The sequence below is a fragment of the Hyla sarda genome, chromosome 2, assembly GCF_029499605.1.
Source record: "Hyla sarda isolate aHylSar1 chromosome 2, aHylSar1.hap1, whole genome shotgun sequence".
Taxonomy (NCBI): domain Eukaryota; kingdom Metazoa; phylum Chordata; class Amphibia; order Anura; family Hylidae; genus Hyla; species Hyla sarda.
In genome coordinates this window covers 262,690,036-262,710,279 of record NC_079190.1, presented here as the reverse complement: position 1 = coordinate 262,710,279, position 20,244 = coordinate 262,690,036, and the positions used below count along the sequence as shown (strand labels likewise).

General features: G+C 43.5%; 1 protein-coding gene and 1 long non-coding RNA gene across 9 annotated transcripts in view; one reads left to right on the top strand and one right to left on the bottom strand.

Moving 5' to 3' along the window:
* Window positions 1-20,154, top strand: part of LOC130356062 (uncharacterized) — a 31,809-nt gene extending 11,655 nt beyond the window's left edge. The window contains exons 3-6 of one of the 6 annotated variants that reach the window (XR_008888762.1): window positions 13,593-13,788; window positions 15,821-15,952; window positions 17,618-17,712; window positions 20,058-20,147. This is a non-coding gene — a long non-coding RNA (uncharacterized LOC130356062). Of the gene's footprint in view, window positions 1-2,371; window positions 2,482-13,592; window positions 13,789-15,820; window positions 15,953-17,612; window positions 17,713-20,057 lie in introns of those variants that run through there. The other 5 variants (XR_008888760.1, XR_008888763.1, XR_008888759.1 and 2 more) reach the window with 5 other exon arrangements.
* TBC1D32 (TBC1 domain family member 32) overlaps window positions 782-20,244 on the bottom strand; it is a 69,138-nt gene continuing 49,675 nt past the window's right edge. For all 3 annotated transcript variants that reach the window (XM_056557088.1, XM_056557087.1, XM_056557089.1), the window contains 8 exons: window positions 19,962-20,084; window positions 17,968-18,051; window positions 17,466-17,529; window positions 15,888-16,003; window positions 15,244-15,398; window positions 13,916-14,056; window positions 6,628-6,816; window positions 782-2,452 (listed from right to left, as the gene is read on the bottom strand). In XM_056557088.1, the coding sequence (XP_056413063.1) occupies window positions 2,339-2,452; window positions 6,628-6,816; window positions 13,916-14,056; window positions 15,244-15,398; window positions 15,888-16,003; window positions 17,466-17,529; window positions 17,968-18,051; window positions 19,962-20,084 (986 nt within the window). In that variant the 3' untranslated portion in view covers window positions 782-2,338. The remainder of the gene's footprint in view (window positions 2,453-6,627; window positions 6,817-13,915; window positions 14,057-15,243; window positions 15,399-15,887; window positions 16,004-17,465; window positions 17,530-17,967; window positions 18,052-19,961; window positions 20,085-20,244) is intronic.

Below are 20,244 nucleotides of genomic sequence, written 5' to 3'. Positions count from 1 at the left end.
ACAATTTGACATAAAATAGGATAAAATGGAGTATCACTCAGAAAAAAATGATGATGTCCTCGAGACTTGGTGGCGTTCCACCGGGAAATAGATGGAGCACAACGATACTGAGGAAACCATTATCTATTTAATAAATATTCACAATAGTATAGCACTGGTATTTAATTTAATATTTTTTACTTGGAACATAATTAATACCTGGCAGCTGTAATTTAAAAGCATTTCTGGAAGCGCTGGTATAAATATACATATTTTTGGTCTAAAGCAATACCAGTTGTTCTGGTACCTGGAACTAAACAATATAAATGGGATAAAGTATCGAACACTGTGGCAGGAAATTTCTGAACTCTTACGTCATTGAACAAGGCTATAGCCAAAAATAACTGGGAATACAATATTGCTTTTAACTGCACTGCAATAGCAAATTCACACAACAGATTTTTTGCAGAAATTCTGCGGCTGAAGATCCATTCTACTGAGCTAAATGGGGTTGTTTCTGCAAGCCCCAATAAGATGTATGGCAGTGGTCTCAAACTGTGGCCCTCCAGATGTTGCAAAACTTCAACTCCCAGCATGCCCGGACAGCCGGGCATGCTGGGAGTTGAAGTTTTGCAACATCTGTAGAGCCACAGTTTGAGACCACTGATGTATGGGCTGGTCCCAGAAACTTCTGCAACCAGCCCATTGCGATTGCAATATAATAAACAAATGGTAAAATCTATTTCATGTCCAAATCCCCCATTTGATATAGCCATTCCACTCATGTCATAATATTAAATGAGGGGAATGACTATGAGGCAAATTGGGTATATGAAATGGGGGAAATGGCTATTTGGGGCGGGGAGGGCTACTTGATGTAGGTACTGCTTTATAATGGGGGGAGGGGTGTATGACTATATGAGGAAGGAGGAATGGATGGCTATATAAGGGGAAGGGGTGGAAGTCTAAATGAGGGGGAAGGGGTGGAGGCTATACGAGGGGGGAAGGGTGAACGGCTAGAAGGAATGGCTATATGAGTGAGAGGATGGCTATATGAGCTATATGAAATTCATATAGTCACCCCCCTTTTTATAGCCATTCCTCCTCCCCTTTATATAGTCTATCCCCCTCATATAGCCATTCCTCCTCCCCTTTATATAGTCTATCCCCCTCATATAGCCATTCCTCCTCCCCTTTATATAGTCTATCCCCCTCATATAGCCATTCCTCCTCCCCTTTATATAGTCTATCCCCCTCATATAGCCATTCCTTCTCGCTCATATAGTCATTCCCCTTCTTACAGTAATGTACAGAACTGTGTAAGCAGGAGTGTGGAGGATGACAACTGCACTGTGTCACGGCCGCTAACCGCATCTCACCCATAAAAGAGCATTCATATGTACAGTATCCTGTATATTATTGATGCTGTAGATTTCTATGTAAACTGAATGATCGAACACGGCTTCAAATCTGCAGCATCAAATATGCGCAGGATACTGTAAATAGACCCTTAGGGTCAGTTCACACATGCTTATTTTTTTAAGCAGATTTTGCTACCTATTAAAGTCAATGGCCAGCAAAATCTGTGGTAGTAAAAATAAGGATGTGTGAACTGACCCTATGGGTCACACGTGCCATATTTTGAGTATTTACTTTTGCATATTTTCCTAACCATTGAGGTCAATGGGTAGGAAAATCCGCTGCAGAAAATATGCAACAAAATAAGGTAAATGTGACCCTAGCTGAGGTGGCTGTGATGCGCAGGGCCTCCTTCAAACATCACTACGCACACAGGGCTGCCGCAGGAAAGCCCTGTCTGTTTGCTCATAGGAAAATATACAGCGGATTTCCCACTACGCTGCGGATTTTGCTATTTCTGCGTATACGTAAGGTGTGACTCTACCCTTAAAGGGGTACTCTGCCGGAAAACATCTTATCTCCTATCCTTGTGTCCTGATGTCTAATCGCGGGGGTCCTGCCGCTGGAGACCCCTCCAATCTCCGCTGCGGCACCCCAGTCATCTGGTCCACGGAATGAACACCACTCTTTGCTGGATGACTGGCGATCACAGCCGCCATGCTCACTTCATTCATATCTATGGGATAGACATGAATGGAGGGGGCGTGGCGTGACGTCACAAACAGGAAATCTCCAAGCTTCCGTGTTCCGGATGCCACTGCTGCTGGCCCGGAGACTGTAGGGGTCCCCAGCGGGGGACCTCAGCGATCAGACATCTAATCCCCTATACTTTGAATAGGGAATAAGATGTTTTCCAGCAGAGTACCCCTTTCAGGTGTATTCCACACTTATTACTTAGAAAAAACGGATTGAAGTTTGGTATTTATTTTCTGTGCATTGTTCAGTTATGAGCAGCATTTTTCATTTCTTTTAGGACCATTGGCCTATAAACGTGCTCTAAGCCTTCCATGAATTCCAGATAATCACTAACTTTAAATCCATGAATTGCTTCTTCCTGTATGGAAATAAAACATAACACCAAGTATAAACATGGCTTCTAAAATTCATTGATATTTAAACTTTACGCACACTATGTAAGAGTTCTTTTAGGACAGTTGTCAATGTTTGATTGGCAGGTGTCTGAGCAGAGTGAATACTGTACTGTACTGTACTGGTACTGTACTTGGAGCTGTAATACCAGACACTGCCATTCATATAGATGAGTCACCATGTCTATATTAATAATTAAAAAAAAGTGTTGGAAGCCACCAGTATTCAGTATTTTGGAAAGTATATATATTTTTTCAGCAAAAACCAGTAGAATTAACAAAGAGAAAAACTATAATGGAAAGATTTTTCACCTTTTTTCTGTGCTTTGGACAAATTCCTGGATTCTGATGACCAAAATACTAACTAATTACTACGTGTGAATCCATCCAGAGGACAACAGATGTACATGTACCTCTAGAGAGGCAGTCCGGGACCAGACACTAATGGCAGATATCAGTGATTATGCTGATGCCAACCATTTACCTTTCAGATGGCATGATCAAGACTAATTACTAGGGGTGTGAATCGCCAAGAATTTGGCGATTCGATTCGAATCGCGATACCAGTGTGGCGATTCGATATATCGCGATATATCGCGATACCGTCTAGGTGACGATACATCGCGATATATCGCCCACCTGGGAGCATTCATAGATCCCAATAGACGCCGCTGTCAGCTTTGACAGCGGCGATCTAGTACTCCGGTGCTGCAAAATAAAATAAAACGCACTTTATCTTACCTGCCAACGAGCCCGCGGAGCTCCGGTACACTCCGGTACAGGTGTTCGGTCCCCGGGCTGTATTCTTCTTACTTCCTGTTAGTCCGGCACGTCACATGGAGCTTCAGCCTATCACCAGCCGCAGCGATGTCCCGCCTCCGCTGGTGATAGGCTGAAGCTCCATGTGACGTGCCGGACTAACAGGAAGTAAGAAGAATACAGCCCGGGGACCGAACACCTGTACCGGAGCTCCGGGGGCTCGTTGGCAGGTAAGAAAAGTGCGTTTTATTAAAAATTCCACATCCCTAAAAGAATCGATTCAAAAATATTTTGAATCGATTCTGTATCGGCAAATGAAAAATCGCGATTATCGCGAGAATCGATTTTTTCTTACATCCCTACTAATTACGGAAGCTAATGCATTAGGAGGGCTTTGTCAGACTCACTGGACCACTTGCAGGGCAATTTCGCCCCTTTCTTCCCATTTTACAAAAAAAGTAAATTAACAAACATATTTGAGATTGATGTAGGTGAAAATGTCCAAAACATAATGTTAATGATCACATATGGTGTCAACATAAAAAACAAAACAAAAAAAGGCAAAAAGTGCTGTTTTTTTTTTGTTTTTTTTTATCACATCCCAGAAAAAGTGGAATAAACAGTGATCAAAAATTTGTAACTACAGATAATGGCCCCAAAAATTTGCTTTCATACAGGGTTAGAAATGGGCAATTTTAAGCATACTTATATTGGTAAAGTTTGCCTTTTTTAATAATAGAAAAGCTATGTAAATATGGGTATTGTTTTAATAGTACCCACAGTATAGTTATTGTAAAGTGCACTGTATAAAAATAAAACCCATTTAAAGTTGCAAAATTGCAGGGTTTTCTTTTTTTTAAATTTCCCCCATGAATAATATTTTCTGGGGTTTCACAGTACATATTATGATAAAATTAAAGATAATAATACAAAGTACAATTGGTCACGCAAAAAACAAGCCCTCATATGGGTCTGTGGATGGAAAATAAAAGAGTTATGGATCCTAAAAGGCAATGAGGAAAAAATAAAAATGCAAAAATAAAAATTGGCTGTGTCCTCAAGGCCAAAATGAGCCATATCCTTAAGCCTTAAGGGGTTAAACAGGATTGGCAGGTAATTGCTTCAGAAAAAGAGGCTGATAAAAGGCATATGGACCTCTGCTTCTTTTTGCTTCGGGATCCCTCTATGTGCTAGAATGTCCTGCTCTAGAAGACTATGCATTACATAGCAGAGCATTTAAAGGGTCATCATGTAATGCTACACTCCCCCCATGGCATACACTGCTTCCTCCTACTGTAACAGCTGATCACAAGGGAATAGAGAACCAGGATCTTTAGAGACAACCCTTCAAATGAGCTGAATAAAAATTGTGGGCGGCTTCAGCTTGAATGAATATTCTATCTTGTGACAACCCACTGTTCTGCCACTATTCATTAAACAGTTGGATGTAAATTATTTTTACATAAAAAAGAGCTATTTAATTAATCATTTCAATATCATTTAACCCCTTAAAGCGTACCCATCAGATCCAAAGAAATAATTTTTTTAAAATATATTACTCAGTACCTAATTTTGACCATGTACATTAATTTTTATGTGTCTAGCACCTTTATTTCTTTTTTATCAAAGGGAGGGGGCGTGGCCTCACAGTGCAGGTCTCCGCCCCCTCCCTAAGTATGCTGTCTGCTCACATCTCCCCTAGCATTAGCAAAACTACAACTCCCAGCTTGTCCCCACTGACAGTAGCTGGACACAATTTTAGTATGAAATACTGAAAATTTTCTAATGAAAGCAATTGCAAAACCTATTGGTTATACATGCTTTACAACATATCAAAAGTTTTTGTATCTGACAGTGCCCATTTAACCCCTTAAGGACTCAGCCCATTTGGGCCTTTAGGACTCAGACAATTTTATTTTTACGTTTTCGTTTTTTCCTCATTGCCTTCCAAAAATCATATGTCTTTTACATTTTCATCCACAGACTAGTATGAGGGCTTGTTTTTTGCGCGACAAGTTGTCCTTTGTAATGACATCACTCATTTTACCATAAAATGTATGGCACAACCAAAAAAAATACAATTTTTGTGGGGAAATTGATAAGAAAACTGCAATTTAGCAAATTTTGGAAGGTTTTGTTTTCATGCTGTACACTTTACGGTAAAATAGACCTGTTTTCTTTATTCTGTGCGTCAATACGATTAAAATGATACCCATGATTACATACTTTTCTATTATTATACCGCTTAATAAAAATCGCAAACTTTTTAACCAAATTAGTGAGTTTAAAATCCCTCTAATTTGCATCCTATAACTTTTTCATTTTTCCGTATAAGCAGCGGTATGGAGGGCTCATTTTTCGTGCCGTGATCTGTAAATTTTTTTGATACCACATTTGCTTATGTAAAACTTTTAATACATTTTTTGATCAATTTTATTTGGAATAAAAGGTTATAAAAAAAAAAGCAGCAATTTTGGACTTTATTTTTTTTTTTTTACATTCACGCCGTTCACTGTATGGGATAATTAACATTATATTTTAATAGTTCAGATATTTACGCACACGACGATACCAAATATGTTTATACATTTTTTATTTTTGTTTTATTTCATATATTTTATTTTATTTTTTTACACTTTTTGAGGGTAAAATGGGGAAAAAGAACAATTTACATTTTTGTTGGGGGAGGGGATTTTTCAATTTTTTTTTACTTTTATTTTTACACTTTAATAGTCCCCATATTGGACTATTTATACCAATCATTCAATTGCTAATACTGTTCAGTGCTATGCATAGGGCACAGTACTGATCAGTGTTATTGGTCATCATCTGCTCTGGTCTGCTTGATCTCAGACCAGCACAGAAGACCCGTGGAAGGCAGTGGAGGCCGGTGAGGGGACCTCCGTCTGCCTTCTGGATGATCGGATCTCCGTGGCAGCGCCGCGGGCGATTTGATCATCCATTTTAGTGACCGCACTTCCGCAGATGCCGTGATCTGCATTGGTCACGGCCCCTGAGGGGTTAATGGCTGACATCTGCGCGATCACGGATGTTGGCCATTACCGGCAGGTCTCCGATGCTCCCGGTTATGTTTAAGATGTAAATGTATGTCCTGGTACCACAAGTACCACCTCACCAAGACGTACATTTACGTCCTGCGTCGTTAAGGGGTTAAAAGAATCATTTGAGTAACTCAATTTTTATTTTTACTAAAGTAACTGATTTACTAGAAAGAGAGATGTTTTAGTAGTAGTAAAGAGAAGCTCAAGTCAAAACTGGAGTTTTCTCATTGTGATTATTCATTATGGAGTCCAACTGACTCTACCATAAATAATCTCTGCAAGTGTATAACTGCCAGGCATACAATCGGAACAAAACTTACTTTTAGGAACACTTGTAGGTCTTGGGTTTGGGTGTGTTGTAGGATTTCTTGCTGAAGGTGTTTAAATACGGCAATGCACATATAGACCTGGTAATCTGCTCCAAGGAGAATACACACTCCCAGGTAATGGCAGATCTCACCCCAGTCCAAGTAATTCCAGAAACATTGACTTAGCCAGTGCTGACAGATCTGAAACAAAGCACAGTACATCAAACAAATGTACAACATGAACTCTGGGTATTATCTATGTGTTACAGGTACAAATACAGTGCCACTCAGCATTAGGAGCAGACATGACTGGAGCACCGTTTTATCTCACAGATCACATATTATGTCAATCGACAATCATGTTTAACCCCTTAAGGACTGAGCCCTTTTTCACCTTAAGGACCCTTTTTTGCAATTCTGACCACTATAGTTTTAAGCATTAATAACTCTGGGATGCTCTGTGTAAGGGTATGTAGTGTTTTAAATTTTATTTTGTGTAATGTTTTTAGGGTATATTCAAACGGGGCGGAGGTTTACAGTGAGTTTCTGCTGCGGAAAATTTGCTGCATCTCAAACTTGCAGCAGAACTCGCTGTAAACCCGCCTGTGTGAACGTACCCTGTACATTCACCTGGGGTGGGGGGCAAACCTCCAGCTTTTGCAAAACTACAACTCCCAGCATGCACTGACAGACCATACATGCTGGGAGTTGCAGTTATGAAACAGGTGAAGGCACATTGGTTGCAAAACACAGAGTTTGTTACTTAACTCAGTGTTTCGCAACCAGTGTGCCTCCAACTGTTGCAAAACTAGAACTCCCAGCACGTACAGTCTCTCAGTGCATGCTGGGAGTTGTATTGTATTTTTGTGCAATACCCAAACACAAAATGCAGTTTTCAAGTGAACATTTAATTTTTCTATCGGCTCCATTGGGGGACACAGACCGTGGGTGTATGCGTGTATGCTGCTGTCTCTAGGAGGTGTGACACTATGGTAATAAAAAAAAGTCGGCTCCTCCCAGCAGGATATACCCGCCTTCAGGCCCTGAGCTAATCAGTTTTAGCTTAGTGTCTTGCAGGAGGTGGACATAGTCTGGAATTCTCCAGACCAGGTCTTCTGATTTATTGTTTTCCTAGTATAGGGACGTGTTAGTTTTTTTATTCCTTTTTCTTTCTTGTTTTTAGGTGGGGACTCGGGGACTCCGGTTCCCTGTTTCCCCATTGCGAGTAAGGGGGCACAGACATTGCGTATATGCGCTGTTCACCCCCCCCTCGCCAATGGTTAGCGCCTGGGTTGGTACCTCATGGGTCCCCCTTTTCCCCTGCTCGCCTCGCTCGCGCATAGCACCTAGGCGTGATGCAGGCGACAAAAAGCTGACTGAAGACTTCATGGAAGACTCCATTAGGTAAGTTCTTCTGACTGAGGTAAGTACATTTCCCTTTTCTCCCTTAGGTGCGGACTTGCAACCTCTGGAGACCCTCAGTTTTTGGCCCACCTTTTCAGGTTTATGGGGCTGGCTTATACTGGGGCTTGACTTTTATTCTGGGGCGAGCAGTGGCATCTTAGGGGGCATGCATTCTGTTTTTACACTGTGTGAATGTGTTTTTACTGCTTCACTGTGTGTGTGTGGTGTTTACTGTGCGGCTATGTCCGCGGCACCTTATATGCGGCTGACAGCCGCGGCGCTGGTTCTGGCCGGGTGCTCTGAGCATCGGCTTATTTTCGTTTTCTCCTGCAGCCGCTTCCGGCGTTTGGGCCACCCACTCACTTCCCCCCGAGCGCATATGTGGCTGACATGTGCGCTCGGGACAAGGAGCGGGCGCCATTACAGCTTCTTCTCCGCTCTTCTCATAGCTCCGCCCCAAGTGGCCTCCAATCAGCGCCGTGGGCGTGAATTTCAGTGTGGGCCAATCAGTTAGTGCCTCTGCCTCAGGCACACCCCTCTCTGGCTATTGGCTGGCCCGTTTTACACTCTAGCTGCACGGAGCCGAGTTCTCCTCACTGCAGCTGCCAGGGGACACAGACTAGGGTGAGAAAGTTCCTGTCTTTTTCTCATTATGTCCGTACCCAGAGCTGTTCCTCCCTCTAAACAGAAAACTGGAATGTCATTATTTTGTCTGTAAGCACTGTAATGCTAAGATGCCTGGCTCTACTGAGCCCACTTGCTCTGCCTGCTCCACTGCTTCCCCAGACCCCCTGGTACCCCCGGATTCCGTTTTGGTTCCGGTGGATTCAGCCGCCCCTCCAGCCTGGGTTTCTTCTCTGACCCAGTATATGGCTGACTTGACTCAAGTCTCCCGTTCGGTGGCTGAGGCCTCCCGGGAAGTGGCGTCCGCCTTGAAGGGGTCTGCCCTGTGCCGGCCCTCTCTGGAGTCCCGCTCCTCTTCCCCACATACTTCACGCTCTCACAAGCGTACTAGGGGTGCCTCGCCCGACTCTTCAATTGAGTCTTCAGATAGGCGTGGGCGCTCTGTCATCTGGTCAGAGGATGTTCTCGGATGCCACGCCAGAGCCGCGTACCCGGTCAGGGTCACCACCCTCCAGGACTGCCTCCACTCGTTCACATTCTCCTGGTGAACTGGCTGACGAGGTTTCCAAATCGGCATCTGACTCAGAGGACCGCTCGGGTACAGTTGAAAACGGTGAACTCATTGGTCGCAGCCATAAGAGACACCTTTCACTTAAGAGGACCCAGGATCTTCGGATGTAACTCCTGAAGTATCCTTTCATCGTGCTAAGCCAGCACCTCAAAGGTTCAGTTCTCACGCAGACTTTGACGGCATTCTGTAATCTGCATGGAAACATCCAGACAAGAGGTTCCCGGGAATAAAGACGATTCAAGAACGTTATCGATTTGACAAGGATCTTGTCACTAAGGTGGTTTCCCCTCCTTCAGTGGATCCACCAATCTCCCGAATCTCTAAGGCTACTACACTGCCACTGGCAGATGCGGCTGCCTTCAAGGATTCCACGGACAAGAAGGTGGAGTCCTTAGCGAAGTTTGCCTCTGAAGCAGCTGGCTCTTCGCTTCTTCCCATCTTTGCCTCGACATGGGCGTGCAAGGCCCTATCGGAGTGGTGCCTAAAACTCTGTCAGGGTATCCTAGCGGGATCTCCCCCAGAGGATCTGTCTGCTCTCCAATGCTCTAAAGCTGGGGAATTTCTGTGCACAGCTTCCATGCAGTCAGCCCGTTGTTCTGCTTTTGCTGTGGGTCACCTAGCTGCTCTCCGATGTTCTATGTGGCTTAAAGCTTGGAATGCGGATGCCGCTTCCAAAAGGTCTCTCACTGAGCTTCCTTTTACGGGCGGCCGTCTTTTTGGCAAGCGCCTTGACGAGATTATCTCTGAGGCGACGGGGGGGAAGAGTTCCTTGTTGCCTCAAAATAAGGCGCGCTCCCAAAGGAAGTCCTCTTCCTTTCGGTCCCTTGGCCCCAGCAAGGGGTCTGAGCAGGCGCCTTCGCGGGACAAGAAGGCTCCCTCGTTCCGGGCGCGCCCGTCTTGGAAATCGGACACCAACCGTTCCAGCCGGTTTGCAGCCAAATCAGGCAACCGCAAACCCACTTCCGCATGAAGTGAAGCCCCCACCCGCAGTTAGTCTCTTACTTTTTCGAGACATCTGGACCACACACATTCAGGACTCCTGGGTCAGGGACGTGGTGTCCAACGGTTACCGAATTGGACGGTTCAGGGACTCTGGTCTCCCCGAGAAGCCTTTCTTCCGATAAACATATTGGAACTACGCGCTATTCTTCTTTGTCTTTTTCATTGGGAGTCCCGGCTTCGGTCCCGTCCTGTCCGCGTCTAGTCGGACAATGCCACGGCCGTGGTGTACATAAATCACCAAGGCGGCACTCGCAGTTCGGCAGCCATGGCCGAGGTGACAAAAATTCTCATCTGGGCGGAAAGCAAGGTTCCGGCCATTTCGGCGATTCACATTCCGGGGGTCTACGATCTCTGGGGCATTCCAGACGTGGACCTCTTCGTGTCTCGGCACAATCGGAAGATCCTTCATTTTGTGTCCAAGTTCCGGGACCCTCAGGCTCTAGCCGTGGACACCCTAGTGATTCCTTGGGCGGGGTTTGCCCTACCCTACCTGTTTCCTCCCCTTCCGCTCCTTCCCAGAGTTCTGAGGAAGCTCAAAGCGGAGGACGTTTCCGCCATTCTGGTAGCTCCAGATTGGCCCCGAAGGTCGTGGTACGCCGACGTAGTCAGGCTCCTGGACGACGCTCCGCTGCGCCTTCCGCTTCGTCTGGACCTGCTCTCACAGGGTCCTCTTTGCCACCCCAATTTACAGTCGCTGATTTGACGGCGTGTCGGTTGAGACCGCGGTTTTGAGGGCCCGCGGGTTCTCTTCCCAAGTCATTCACACCATGCTCAGGGCTCGTAAGCCCTCCTCGGCAAAAATTTAGCACCGTACTTGGCGGTCTTATTTTCGCTGGTGTGAAGTTCAGGTCCTGTCTCCTGTAACTTTCTCGGTTCCCCATCTTCTCTCCTTTTTGCAGTTGGGTTTGGAACTGGGGTTGTCTCTCAGTTCCCTTAAGGGTCAGGTTTCGGCCTTTTCTTTTCTTTTCCAGCGTCCTCTGGCTTCTAATTCTCATGTCCGGACCTTCCTTCAAGGAGTGGCGCATGCTGTCCCTCCTTACCGGTCACCCTCTCCCCTTTGGGACTTGAATCTGGTTCTGAGTGCCCTCCAGGGTGCACCCTTTGAGCCCCTTAGAGAGGTGTCTCTGTGCCTCCTTTCTTGGAAGGTGGCGTTTCTTACTGCTATCACCTCCATCCGGAGGGTGTCTGAAGTGGTGGCTCTCTCCTGCCGTTCTCCGTTTCTGGTGGTCCACCAGGACAAGGTTGTTTTCCGGCCAGATCCTTCCTTTTTGCCTAAGGTGGTTTCGGCTTTTCATCTCTATGAGGACATTGTCCTCCCGTCTTTTTGTCCCGCTCCTTCTCATCCTAAGGAGCATTTACTCCACAAACTGGATGTTGTTCGGGCTGTTAGGTCCTATCTCTCTATTACTTCTTCATTTCGTCAGTGTGATTCCTTTTTCGTCCTCACTGAAGGTCGTCGTAAGGGACAACCTGCTTCCAAGGCCACCATTTCTCGGTGGATTCGGTCTGCCTTTTCGGAAGCCTATCGCTGTAAAGGGAAGATTCCTCCCTTCAGGGTTGAGGCTCATTCTACCCGTTCTGTTGGGGCATTCTGGGCTCTCCAGAACAGAGCCTCGGCCTCACAGATTTGCAAGGCGGCTACCTGGTCGTCTTTGCATACTTTCTCGAGGTTCTACCGGGTTCATACCTTCGCATCGGCTGATGCTAGTCTGGGCCGTAAAGTGTTGCAGGTGGAAGTGGAACGGCTGTCTGCCTGACTGCTTATCTGCCCACCCAAAGGACGGCTTTGGTACGTCCCATGGTCTGTGTCCCTCAATGGAGCCGATAGAGAAAAGGAGATTTTTTATTTACTTACCGTAAAATCTCTTTCTCGGAGGATCCATTGGGGGGGACACAGCTCCCACGCTTTTTTGGGGTTTTCTTCGGTTCTCTGTCCGAGGGTGTGTTCAGTTGTATTTTTTCTTCTGGTTCTCGGACAGTTTGGGTCTTCTTTGACCTGTCGGTCCTCTCCTATTGCTCTGGAACTAAAACTGATTAGCTCAGGGCCTGGAGGCGGGTATATCCTGCTGGTAGGAGCTGACTTTTTTTTATTACCATAGTGTCACACCTCCTAGAGACAGCAGCATACACCCACTGTCTGTGTCCCCCAATGGATCCTCCCAGAAAGAGATTTTACGGTAAGTAAATAAAAAATCTCCTTATTATGGGAAAAAGAGCTATCCAAACACTCATGGCCCTATGTGAAAAAGTAATCCCCCCCAATTTACTGTGGCGAACTTTTTAGAAAGTGGAGTTCAATTTCACTAGCCATACTCAGGCCGGATTACTAATGCTATTTTAGAAACTATCTGACAAAGTGAAGTAGGCCAAAATATCTCAGAACAGCAAGACCATGCTGTGATCCAAAGAAATTCAGAAACAGATTAGAAATAAAGTAATTTACATCTATCAGTCTGAAAAGGGTTAGAAAGCAATTTCTCAAGCTGTGGGACTCAAGCAAACTGTGGAGAGAGCCAAATATCTACAAATGGAGAAAAGTGGTAAACCTTCCCAGAAGTGGCCAGCCTACCAAAATTACCCCAAGAGTGCTGCCAAGATTCATCCAAGAGGTCACAAAAGAACCCACAACAACATCTAAAGAACTGCAGGCCTCACTTGCCCCAGTTGAAGTCAGTGTTCATGAAGCAACCATAAGAAAAGTACTGGGCAAAAATGGTATCTATGGTAGAGTTCCTAGGTGAAACCACTGCTGACCAAAAAGAACATAAGGGCTAGTCTCACTTTTGGCAAAAAAAAAAAAATAACATTTTATATATTTATTTTTAAAAATAAAACACTTTTGGGAAAATATTCTGCGGCTGACAAGACAAAAGTGAAACTTTTTGGAAGGTGTATCATTTGGCCTGGCATAAAAGAACACAGCATTTGAGAAAAAGAACATCATACCAACAGTCATATATGGTGGTGGTTTTGTGATAATCTGGGGCTGCTTTGATGCTTTAGGACCTGGACAACTTGCTGTGATACATGAACCATGAATTCTGATCCCTACCAAAGAATCCTGAAGAGCTATGTCTGGCCATTAGTTTGTGACCTCAAGTTGAAGAACACATTAGTTCTTCAGCAGGACAATGATCCAAAACACACCCGCAAGTCCAGCTCTGAATGGCTTAAAACACAAAATGAAGGTCCAATTGAGAGGCCATTGCATGACCTTAAAAAGGCCGTTCATGCATTTGATGATCTCAAATATGTAAGTGTGACAAATGTGCAAAAAAAATAAGAAACCAGGAAAGGGGCAAATATTTTTCACAGCACTGTACATAGAAAGTTATAGTTTTGCATCCTGGTTATTTTACTTTCACTTTCTAACTAGTGGAAACTTCTTGACTATGCAGCAACATTATGTGAAGTTGTGACCTGTCAGAGACGCACAGCAAGATATGCAAAGTTAATGGTTCCCATGAAGACACTGGATGTGTAACAGATACTATCTATTATCAAGCATTTCCATCAATGTCTTCCCTCCAGCTCTATGATGTCTGTAGAGAAGCAGAAACAGGACTGCTCGGGTAATGTAATGTATCATAGTCTCTAGTGTGCCTTTACATTCAGGCCATGTTCACACACACCGTACAGAAACGGCATTAAACACATTAAACAATGAATAAACCTATACTTAAGGATTTCAATTGTCACCTGGGAGGGAGTAAAGCCGGACATCCGAAATGCAGAAAACACAAGCGGCACCTCTGTCTTCATCAGCATCTCTATGTAATGAGCAGTGCAGAAGAATATGGGATGGATTCCAGATGCTCTTATATCCAAAGGCAAGTGCTTCTGCAATGAATGAAGTAGGAAGGCATAGTTAGAAGTGACCCAGGTTTATAAGTCTAGATCTTTCCACCGGGATGACTTCACACCTGTTAAGATTTGTTGCAGAAATATCCGCAAGTGTCCTTTAATCTGAAATATTCCCATTCCGATGAATGGAACTGATTTGCAGTCACAAAAATATCTGCATAACTCAGCAGAGTGTAAATTCACCTTACACTAGAAAATACAATTAAAATAAAAGTCCTGAGTTATTACCATGACTAAAAAAATGTAGGGCAAAATTGTACTATAGTGACATTTTGGAGGCTACTGAGAACTATCTTCTAGGCATTGGCTTATTTACCTACATACAAGTATATGTAGATGCTGCTCGTGTCAATCTGTGTATAGTAACCCAAAAGGACAGATTAAAGGAAAACTGTCAGCCTGTTCACCCAATACACTGGATTATAGTGTGAGTGAATAGTAGTCCAACGAGGGGTTACTTACTTAAATATGTCCAGTAGGTCCTGAGATTGGTCCCCTATAAGATCCTCTGCTAAATTCAGTGAATTGTGCACAAGAGGCGGGGCTCCGCCCACTCAATTTACATATTCAATGTCTGTTACTTCACATCCTAGTGAAGTGGGGTCACAGACAATGAATATGTAAATTGAGTGGGCGGAATTCAGCAGACGATCTTCTGGGGGACATATCTCAGGACCTACTGGACATATTTTAGTACGTGACCCCTCGTTGGACTCCTGGTCACCCACACTATAAGCCAGTGTATTGGGTTTAGTGAACAGGCTGACAGTTTTCATTTAATTAATAATACACTGGTAGTAAAGGATAAACATAGGTCTATATATTAGGAAATCGCGTGCACAACAATTCTGTTATTGCTTTTTCGAGCAGGGTGACTCAAATTCCCCTTGGATTTCCTGCAGCCCATCCACATCAGCAAGATACAGGCTGCCACCTGTATCCAGCTAAAGGAAAAGCAGGGCTCTGCCTCTGCCCGCATTATCGAAATGTGGCTGCTAAAGAATGGAGTCATTTGGCCAGTACATTAGTGCGCTTCTGCACTTCTCTGGTTTACAAGTATAGATTCTCTAAAGAGATTTCTCTATTCTTTTCCTTATTGCGCGTCACATCTTCATATGGAGCAAAGTGGCACATTGACAGTCAAAGTATGTAGGATTCCTTACTGAAATATGAAGGCGAGGAAGCCACAGATAGGCTGAGGTGAGGAGACTGGAGAATTTCTGCAGAATTGTCAATGTTTTTTCAGCGTCTCCTGACATTATCAAAAACATAGATGATGCAAACCAATCATGCCCGGGATAGCTTCCTTGTATATATTCTAATGCAAGAACTGTCAAGGAACATGTAGACTGGATGTGAACTATGATGACACTGTCAATAACTTGTTTTGTATTAGCTGAGGCTACACAGAGTACATTACCAAATACTGGCACTAACATTACCTTCAACTGGCACAACAGTATACATAAAGATGTGAAAAAACATATTTTTTAGCTAACATTGTTCTGTGTTCTGCCAGCTGATTCTTTTTAAAAGAATACTTTTTATATCCACATCAATGCCCACCTAAAAACCCTTATAACACTGTCTGAGAAGCCTTGCGCCCTACAATGGCTGCTAGTGGAAGTTTACATGAACTGCAGCTTTTACACCCAGAAGCTAGTTTAGATTGTGTCTATTTGTCTAGGATTTCATTCTCATTCAAATATGTACTGTAAACCATAGCTCTCACTTTTGTAGCAATATTGAGGCCATTCTAAACCCTCAGTTCTGTGGAGAACAGAAGAGATTTCATTTAAAAGGATACGTAACGGAGAGCTGACAGACACTTGTTGCTGCTGAAGAAAACCTTCACATTGTTGCAGAAGCCAGGTAAGATCTTGTACTTTGTTACCACTCAGGAGTCCAAGGTGTCTACCATACCTGGGCACACAAAATAAGAAAAGAGAGAGTGCTTTACAAATGTCCAAGGATCAAGATTAATAATGGGTGCAAGACACTTTCATTACATTACTACATAAACATATCAATTTCATTATATTACTACATAAACATATTTAAAGGGGTTTTCTAGTCTGTAAACATGCATAGATTCCAGTGTTATCTTCGAGAAGGTGGTATCCTCATTCATTGTACACTATGAACTAGAAAATAAGCTGGTGTTAGGCTACCTTTAGCTGTATTCGAGTTTAAAGTAGTTATCCAGCCAGTAAAAACCTTCGGATCGATCAGGCTATCTTTATAAGATTGGTAGGGTTCCAACTTCTGGTAGCCCCACCCATCAGTTGTTGGAAGGGACTGTGGCACCCCTACCAAAGTATGGATAAAGGTAGGCATGGTTTATAATTTAGTTTTTACATTAAATTGGGTCTATGTTTTGGTGCATAAATGAAATACAAACTATAATGAAAGTGGCTGTACTATATAGACCTCACGATTATTTCTGTGTGTTTACTTGCTACAGTACTTTGTAATAATTTCAAATAGTGTTTGCTACCACACCTAAATGTGACTTACATTAATGTTATTATAAGTGAAATTCATCAAATCAATAAAGGTTTTTAGTTCACCGACACCTAACCCTTACTGTTATGTGAAACGTCTTCTTGATACAACCTTTTATAGGGTACCTCCAATGCTTTTCTGAAAAATGACCATCATGCAGCACTGTGCAGAACTTTCCTAAATTACATTCATTTTAAATTTGGCACTTATATGTCTGAACTGGGCACCGTACTCCCGCTCCCTGGTGTATATGCAATAGGAAACAATGCTTCCCATTCAGTCTCCACAGCACCAGTCTTCAGTGTGAGACCTAGTGTAATGGGTGATTCTTTAGCACTGGAGACTGGTGATGTGGAGGGCGAGAAACTTCATCTCCCAATATACAGTTATATACGTGAGGAGTAGGGAGAATGGTGCTCCATTCTGGCATTTAGGCGCCAAATTTTAAATAATGTCATTGAATAAATTGATTATTATGCACAGTATAATTTTTTATAAAATTGACAATAGATTTGGAGGTACGCTTTAAGACTTAAAGGGGTACTCCGCTGCTAGACATCTTATCCCCTATCCAAATGATAGGGGATAAGATGTCTGATCGCGGGGGTCCCGCTGCTGGGCCCCCCCCCCCGCGTTCTCCCGCAGCACCCAGCATTCTTTAGCACTGCGGGAGTGTTCGTGACGTCACGGCCACACACCCCTTGTAATGTCACGCCACGCCCCCTCCATTCATGTCTATGGGAGGGGGCATGGCGTGACGTCACAAGGGCAGCGTGGCTGTGACATCATGATGTAATCATGTTTAGAACATTGGAGCACCCCTTTAAAGTGATTTAAAAAAAATCATCATTATAGCCATATACTTTTACATCTATTTTACCTGATAACAATTTTTACACCCAGTTGCTGGGAAAGAGAAAGGCTTTCACTCGGCATATGTGTATCTAGATAAAAAAGAATTATATGAGAAATCATATTTTAGAAATCACAAATTATAGTTTATAACCAGGTTTTGGTTATGCTGCAGTGCAGATGACAAACTTCAGTGGTCACATCATACATACTGGCAGCCAGCATATTGGCCAGCCACCAGAGCATCTACACTGGATGGATGGGGGAAAGCAGACGTGAGTACTGTTTAGGGTAAGGGAATCTGGGCTTAGTAGGATTTATCATGTTAGAGCATTTTGGGTAGAAAATATCTATATGTTTGTTGGGGAGGTTTATTAAAATTGCTGCGTTAAAGGAGTGGGGCACCAGCATCTCTCTCCCATGTAGTGTATGCAACATTCACCAATAGAAAGCACACCCATTAATAGGACACATGCTGCCAAATGTGGACTTATGCTATAAAATAATAGTTGCAGAAAAAAGGAACTTACCTTTATACTCAAAACGTTCAAAAATACAGTTGGAAGGAATGTCATACATGTAGGATATATATTTCTCTAATAATTCTCCATACACTACAGGAAGCAAAAAAAATACAAGTGTACAATTTATAAATAGTTGGCCAAGCTCCATTACCAATATTTCACAGTTTAAACCTGCATAAACCTAATCTGTGGAGTGTTTAGATCCCCTTTACAAAAGTTCCATTGTCATCTTCCCAAGGCTCTTTAAAAAAATAAAAATAAAAAAGCACTGGTGGGAAACTTATTGTAGAAACAATTCCATTCATTTGAGTGGAATAGAAAAGCAAAAAGCGCCTCCTGTGAGAAAGGGAAAAAGGTAAAAAGGGGGGGGGGTTGTACAATTACCGGCACAACACGTACAAGGATAGACAGGAGGCTGCAGCAACTTCCTCCACCATGCTCCAAGGGTGGAATAACAAATTCAACTCCAGACTCCACAGGTAAGGAGGATCCGATGTGCGCTTCCTCACCACAAAAAGAGGATACAGTACTGGGCAAATAAGTTTAATGCCATAAAAACTTGTAAGGTACAACATGTTTTAAAGACGAACCGGCTTCTTTTTCAAGTTCAATCTTGTACTTGAAAAAGAAGCTAATTCGGCTTTGAAACGTGTTGTACCTTACAAGTTTTTATGGCATTAAAGGGGTTCTCCGGTGCTTACACATCTTATCCCCTATCCAAAGGATAGGGGATAAGATGCCTTATTGCGGGAATCCCACAGCTGGGGATGCCCGTGATCATGCATGCGGCACCCCGTTTGTAATCAGTCCCCGGAGCGTGTTCACTCCGGGACTGATTACGGTCCACCGCAGGGCCCACGGCGTGTGATGTCACTCCCCCGCCCCCGTGTGACGTCACGCTCCGCCCCTTAATGCAAGCCTACGGGAGGGGGCGTGACAGCTATCACGCCCCCTCCCGTAGGCTTGCATTGAGGGGATAAGATGTGTAAGCACCGGAGTACCCCTTTAGACTTATTTGCCCAGTACTGTATCCTCTATTTGTGGTGAGGCAGCGCACATTGGATCCTCCTTGCCTGGTGGAGTCTGGAGTGGAATTCATTTTAGTGGGACAGTTCACATTCATCCGATGTCTCAAGTGGGAAGGCAGACGGTGGGTTCCCCTGTCCAGCATACACACTTAATAAACGACGGATCTAAACAACTGAAGCAAATTGATGCACCTTTGTCATCAGTTGTGGGGAGTTTTTTTTTTTCCAAAATGGCAGCAGGTTATCTTTCATGAGAACAGAAGTATTAAGCATGTTTAAAACCACCTGTCTAAGCCTTCTCTTTCCCAACATCACCTGCTAAGGAGAATAGGGAAACCACCATACACATTAATAAGAGTGTTTGGCTGAAAAATGTAATACATATGGCCAGCCTTAAGGGGTTTCCCAATATAAAATGACTATGGGGGAGATTTATGAAAACCTGTGTAAAGGAAGAGTAACAAATCAAATTGCTTCTTCCATTTTGCAGAGGTCCTTGTATGAATGTAAGAAGTGATCTGATAGGTTACCATGGTCAACTGCAACACTCTTCCTTTACAAAGGTTTTTATAAATCTCCCGCTATGTCTTTGTCATGAATGGAACAGCGTGCCACTGCTTAATTTATTCTCTATGAGAACTGCCAAAGTGAGCTGAACACTGTACACTCTGGCGGCTCCAAAAAGAATGGGGCAGATGAATACGTGCACAACTTTACGCACCAATCACAACAACGACCCAGAACTCTGCTTTGGAGATCGTGGGGCGTTCCAGCGATTGGGCCACCCACGTAATTTTAACCCTTATAACCTAATAATTTTAACAAATCCAACCTTAGACTCAGAGGTGTATATCACATGCCTATATTCTTTCCTTCTATAGCATGTTAATACGAGCTGGGGGGGTACATTCTGCAAAGAGCTATAATATTTAATCAATGCAATTGTCTGTATATAAAACACACATCACTCACATAATCCTCTTAATACTCCAGGCTTGGTTTTCATAGTTTTACAGAATAACCTTTTACAATTGTCTAACCAAGTTACTTTTTGGTCTGTGCCCCCAGATGAAAGAAACTTCAAGAGTTCATGGTCTAGAAGAAAAAAAAAAAAAGTACAGCAATAAGTTATTCCTTACACCAATACATGTTACTTACACTCACAGCATTTTATATTTGTTCTGCAGGTGTTCACATATCATATTATACTCACTCAGGACACCTACAGCAGTGTTTGCCAACCAGGGTGCCTCCA